This window comes from Aquila chrysaetos, chromosome 9 (genome assembly GCF_900496995.4).
Source record: "Aquila chrysaetos chrysaetos chromosome 9, bAquChr1.4, whole genome shotgun sequence".
Taxonomy (NCBI): Eukaryota; Metazoa; Chordata; class Aves; order Accipitriformes; family Accipitridae; genus Aquila; species Aquila chrysaetos.
The window spans coordinates 10,642,558-10,648,851 of NC_044012.1; the positions used below are offsets into that span (position 1 = coordinate 10,642,558).

Consider the following 6,294-nt stretch of genomic DNA (forward strand, 5'->3'; position numbering starts at 1 on the left):
AAAAAAAAAGAACATCATACGAAAATGAAAGGTTTTGCTCCTTTCTTACAGTAAAGAGGTATGGCTTGTGATTTACATTTGCTAAAAATATGAAACACAGTAGGGGTTGTTCACAATTTGGCAAAGGCTTGATGGCAAATTCAACTTTGTCAGCACCACATCAAGCTCCTAGTTAGTCATATGATGTGAATGTTAACTGGGCCTTTCATAATGGTTATGACATCAGACACCAAAACAGAGCAAACAATTACCAGATCCTGTTGGAAAAGCAGGTGCTACATATTAAAGACTATTACAATAGCTGCTAAAACTAGATTTCTAAATCCTGTCAATACTTCATTATCCCTTTAGTCAGGACAAAGATTTTCCAGCTTTAATGAATTTTACTGCAGATGGTTGATTCTGTGAACTGCAACTACATCTCCTGCATTTATTCAGAAGGTATCAGTGGTAATGAGATATCCCTTGTCCAAGCTCTGAAGAGAAGCAAAACAGGCAAAAATAATTGTCAAAAGAACTACTTTTAACATGTGGACAAAAAGACAATTTTCCCATTAGAAACCAGTGTAGCAGCAGCACTTGGCTCAATCTGGAACAACCAGTTCAACTGGAATATGCATATATGACATGACTGAGGCCAGTCCAAACCCGAGGCAAAAAACCAAGACTACTTGATTTTGTTACAAGTAAGAACGCAACAACGGAATGGCTCTACTTCACTGGCACATTTGGCACAGTCAGGACAACTGTATTGCATTTCTAATCTCAGGCCGTTCAACTGAAAGTTCTCTGTGATGTTTGTAATTGCCAGCTAACCCATACAGTACCGCTACTAAACCAGTCAATGTAGTTTGTCTTGCTGTATGTCCTTGCTTTAACTCTGCCCCATCACTGCAAGAGACTCTGAAAGCTACTCTAAAAACACGTATCCTCTAAGAAAATTATGCAGAGCCTCTCTTCTACCTCCTATGAATTAAGATTCTCATCTCTCAAAAGCAGACTAACCAGCATAGACACAAAACATCTGCTCATCACAAAGAAAGGCAAAAAATTAAAACTGGCCACGCTACCTGAGAAATTCCACTATCAGAGGACTCTTGGGCCTGAGCTCCAAGGTCGTTTAATATTCTGAGTTAACTTTACAGCTAGTGCTGTGTGCTTTCATCCAGATGAACTATGGTGTCATGTATGCAGAAGCAGCCATATGCTCCAAGGATATGGTACCTGGGGCTAATGATCTAGGAGAATCCTCTCTCTCAGGATTGCTTCTCAGGCATTCCCAAACCTCTTCTTGAACAAATGCCTTACCCTAGGCAGAATTTGGGGAAGTACCCTAGGAAGGAGATTTTTCAGGTAGAGATTCAGTAGCGAACTTATTCTAAGTTATCCTGAGACCTACGGACCAAAGTACTACACGTTACATTGAACAACTAACATCTAACAGAACTGAACCAGTTAATTACCAAGGCAGTGGCGATGTGTATCTTGCCATCCAAGCTAGGTATCAGCCACTGCCAAGAAACAAGCAGATGACAGTGAAAACCAAAAAGTTAGTGGGCACCTGTACTAGCTACAGGGATCCTTCAAAAAAAAGAAATGCTTTCTATGCATTTATTTTACTTCCCTACCAAAAAAAACCAAAAAACAATTTAATCACTGATCTGATCTTTTGGGGAAAAGACAAAAGTAACTGTAAACTAAAATATGCACCTAGCAACCTAGAGTAATTCTACTTCAAATGTAGGAGGAGCCAGATTCAAATATCCCTTGGAGGGGGATGCGGGGGGATAAGGAGCAACACAGAAGATTTTCCTTAAGATTTCCAGAGGGAGGTGGGAGGTAGATAATGACTCAGCACTATGACCAAAATATTTCTCCTGGACAGAATAAACTCTTCTGAAATAAAGCAGAAAAAGGCAAAGATGGCAAATAAATCTTCTCACACCTGAAAAAGAAGTTGAAAAGATCTCACTCCACTACAGAGTTTCAGTTACCAGTGTTGATTTGACACCCCTGGAAATCCCTGTGGTTTGCTGGACTTGAATATGTTGGGGTATAATAAAAAGCAGATACTCTCAAAAATGAATATGTGATAGTAAGCTCCTGAATACCCATCTCAAGTATTTTTATGGCTTCCAAGAATTGTGGGTCAGTTATAAAGGCTTTGTTCCCAAATCTGTGTCTGAGCATACATACGTACAAAGCATGCAAAGAATTTAAAGAAACAAACCCAAACCTGTCCTAGAGAAGAAGAAGTGTTATCTTTGCCTGCTGGGAGGTCCTGACCCACTTTGCTATTTATTTTGCTTGCTGATGACACTAATGAGACAGAAAGGAAAAAGGCATGTATTATTAGATCCTAACACATCCATTAAAGGGATGCATGAAGACCTGAATTCTCCAGCTGAGTCTGGTAGTCAAAAAGGTCTTGTCTCTTCCTGCTAGTGCTGCCTGAGTTCTTATGACAGGCTTCTCGTAACCACCTCAAATACTTATCACTTCCAGATACTCAGGAATAGCCGCAAAATATTTCCAAAGTAGGGACATACTTGAGGTTTGATAGTCAGCACCAGGAAAAATAGGACACCGAACATTTTCCCGCTTATAATACCATCTCCTTTGATGTTGCAAGAAGCCTGATGTCACAGGTTGTCTTAACACTCCTAATCATAGGGGTTTTTTCCCCTTGAAGTATTTATGCAGTACTGAAGAAGACTGTGCATGGTGAGAAAGCACACCAAGAACCTCAAGAAGCTGAGAATGGCTCAGCACTTAAAATTACAGGACAAAAGTTTTTTAGAACTGCAAGATTAGGTGGCCACTGAAGACACAGTCAATGTACTCATGATTTCATTGTGCCTAACTTAGTATCCAAAGACAGTTTACAACCATGTGAGCGCAAGACCAATCTCCATAACAACCCGTCACATATGGTACTTAATCACTCGTGCAAGCCTTCAGTACATTTCCATTTCCATTTTCAAAATACCATTACAGGATCTTCCTAGTTCATTTGTTTTCAGGAACATGGAAGAACCACCACCATTGCTTCCCTCTTCTCAACTGAAAACTCAGAAGGAAATCAAGAATAGGAAGACTGAAATTCCCCATTTTTGAAGATGGAAACTAACACAAAGAGGTCCAGCAGTTTGCCCACAATGAGACAGGCAGAGGCAGATTTAGAAGCAAGGATGATGAACTCACTCCCCATCTCCCCCTGTCTCTAACCTTCCTAAAAACAGGAGTATTCTGATCATTAGATCTGCTTTTAAGTGGTCTCTTGTTGTCATCCTCCTTCCATATAGTAGAGAAGAGCAATCATCAACAGCAACAAGGAGAAAGACAAGGGGCAAAGATAAAAGCTCCAATTTGAGAAAAGGAAATACTAATTCTGACTTAAAGTTCTGTTCTTCACTCATTCAACTCTACTAAAACATCTCAGTTAGTTACCCAAAATTCTACATACAGCCCCCACAAGAAAATACCCACACCCAGAAATCCATACTAAGAATTAAATTCTCATTAATGTATCACTTACTTTCTATAGTTATCAAGTAGTCATACCAAATGACAATATATCTGCTAGTAAGTCAACATCAGCAAATATATCTACCCTAAAAGTAAATGGATCCTGAGAGCTGCTCAAGTGTACTTTCTTCTCATACACAGGTCAAGCTGTAAGAAGGGCAAGAGGGAGAATGCACACTGAATGTAAAATGCTTTTCACTTTTAAGAAATTGATATGGCTTCTAAAACATACAGAGCAATGCTGGAACCAGCTACCTGGGCATAACCCAAAACACACTGATGAAACCACAGTTATTAAAAAAGCATGTCAGCTACTTAATTACAGTAAAGATATTACATATGAAATGAACTTACCATCTCTGTCTTCATCGTGAATATTTAGATACAAGTATTCCAGCCCTCTTCCTTTCTTGCCATGCTCCGCTCCCTGTATTTTAGCCATAAGTGTGGTTTTCCCTGAACCATCATCACCTGCCAGTAAGTTTTTACAGGAAAAAAAAAAAAAAAAAAAAAAAGACACTTTCAGGATTAATTTTAACTTCATAGAAAAGATTTTTCAAAACACGTTTAAGCAATCAGAAGTATTCTTGTACATTTCTGGGCCACACTTATTTGTTGTTTTCTTTCAAGTATTCCAGCTAAATCCAACAACTTATACCATGACAATAAGAACAAAACACTTAATTATTCTCTATTACATTCCATTTGTTTAAATATATGTTCTAAATCTAACAGCAGAAACCAAAAAGAAAGTAAATCTATGAGCCTGAAGACAGTAATACCATAGATCATATTACATAACCTAATTTTAACAGACTACTGTATCAGTTTGTTCACACCATTGTTTTAAACGCACTTTGTTTCTACAAAAGAAAAAACAACCACCCAACTGCCCGCATATGTTACTTACCAAAAACAAGAATATTCTTGCCTGCTGGCAATTTAGATCTTGACCGGGTAGAAACTTCACTCAGTATTGAGGACCTAGAAAAACAGCATCATTCTCGGTGGACAGACATGCACACGCATGTGCACACATATGCACGCGCACACACAAACGCAACCCACACATTGCCCATTTGACAGCACTGATGAGCTCAGCAGATCTCCACGGACCAATCCGGTTACATTCATTCTATTTACAAACTAGATATGATGTTACAGTTAAAGATTTAAGTTAATTTTAAAAGACCAAAACTATGCCACCTTTTTGAGAAACGCTCTTATAATTTCTAAAACACGTGCAATAACATTTTTTTCTCTCTTTTAAGACGTCGCGTTACCGCAAAACATTACTTTTCAACTGATGACTAACTCTTCCCACAATCCATTACTATATCTTATGCACGATTTTCTTCCTGCCGTTATTAGTATTTTCAAAAGCGCTACTCAGAGATAAGCGACGGCACAACAAGAGATGGAGTCTCCTGGAGCCTATCCCACAGAGCCGGATCTCTCGGGCTCCGCACACCTGCTCTCCCTCACCCTCGCAGCGATGCCGGCCTCATTCGTGCGGGTGCGGGGCTCCCCTCACGCACCCCACGATCCCTCTCAGAGCCGGGAAAAACAGCATTCCTCACCGCCCCGGCCGCCGGGCGGGCCGGCCCCCGCCGCGGGCAGCCGCCTGCCGCGGCGCCGCCACCCGCCGCTCCTGTCAGCGGGGCCCGAGCGCGGCCCCGCAGCCGGCGCCCACCGCCGCCCCCGCCCCGGCCCAGGGGAGGCCCCCGCACTGCTCCGCTCCAGCCCGGCAGAGGCTCACGCCCGCCGCGGGAGGACTGAGGCGGCTCGGCAGAGCAGCGAGACCCCCGTCGTGAGAGGCGCGGGACGGCCGAGAGCAGCCGCGGGGTGCCGCGGCCCGGCGGGCGCCCTCCCCGACACCCCCCCGCCCCCCTCGCTCACTCACTCACCACAGGTTCTGCCCCTCCTCCTCCTCGCTGGGGAGCTCGGCGCCGCCGGGCCCGTCCGGCCCCAGCAGCTTCTTCTCCACCAGCACCGGCGCCATCTTGCCAACTGCAGCCACAAAGAGTGACCTCACCCGGGCCCGCCGAGGACCCCCGCTCCTCCCTCTCCCCCGCCCGCGCGGGCGCCCCGCGCCGCCGGCCCCGCCGCGGCTCGCCGCCGCCCCTGCCGCTGGCGGCCGCACCGCCGCTCCCCGCCGCGGCCGCGCCGCTTTCCGATCAGGCGGCGCCCGGGCAGCCCCGGCAGCGCTCCCCGCCCTGGGCGGTGCCTTCCGCGGCGGCTGGGGCCGCCGCCGGCAGCGCCCCCTGGTGCCGGCGAGGCGCTGGCGGCCGCCGGCGGCAGCGAGGCCCGGCCCGGGCCGGCTGGTCTGCCCCGGTAACTCCTCGTGCAGCCGCCGCCGCCCCGGAAGGGTCCCGGGCTGAGCGAGGTCTGTCAGCGAGCTGCTGGCACGGCCCCTGCTCCTGGCCTGGCTGCAGATGCCGCGCGGCCCCGGTGCGCAGGAGTACCACGTGTAGCGGTGCAGGCTGAATTAACTCATGTGTTCAGATGAAAGCGCCTGTTATAAATTATTTTCCACTAAAGCAAGCTTTAGCTACCACCCTTGTTCTTACACCCCGCCATTAATTTTTGTTCTTCCACTAGAACTACAAAGCAAGGTGAAGGTTTTCTGTAAACATGCTTTCCTTCGGCATTGGTCAGTCAATTCAGCTTTTCAAAGTACTCAAACACAGTGCTAGGGAGCTTAAGCAGCCTAAAAAAAATGACATTACTCCTACACAATTATATTTTTACGATGCCCGTTATGTG

At 45.5% G+C, this 6,294-nt stretch overlaps 1 protein-coding gene across 3 annotated transcripts in view; it reads right to left on the reverse strand.

Moving 5' to 3' along the window:
• DYNC1LI2 (dynein cytoplasmic 1 light intermediate chain 2) overlaps positions 1-5,716 on the reverse strand; it is a 28,690-nt gene extending 22,974 nt beyond the window's left edge. For 2 of the 3 annotated variants that reach the window (XR_005933207.1, XM_030025623.2), the window contains exons 1-3: positions 5,436-5,622; positions 4,439-4,512; positions 3,883-3,999 (exon numbers count right to left, since the gene is read on the reverse strand). Coding sequence is in view for 2 of the 3 variants with exons in the window: in XM_030025623.2 (XP_029881483.1) it covers positions 3,883-3,999; positions 4,439-4,512; positions 5,436-5,530 (286 nt within the window). In the remaining variant the exon portion in view is untranslated. Of the gene's footprint in view, positions 1-3,882; positions 4,000-4,438; positions 4,513-5,435 lie in introns of all 3 variants that reach the window. The other variant, XM_030025622.2, reaches the window with a different exon arrangement.
• Positions 5,717-6,294: the final 578 nt, after the last annotated feature.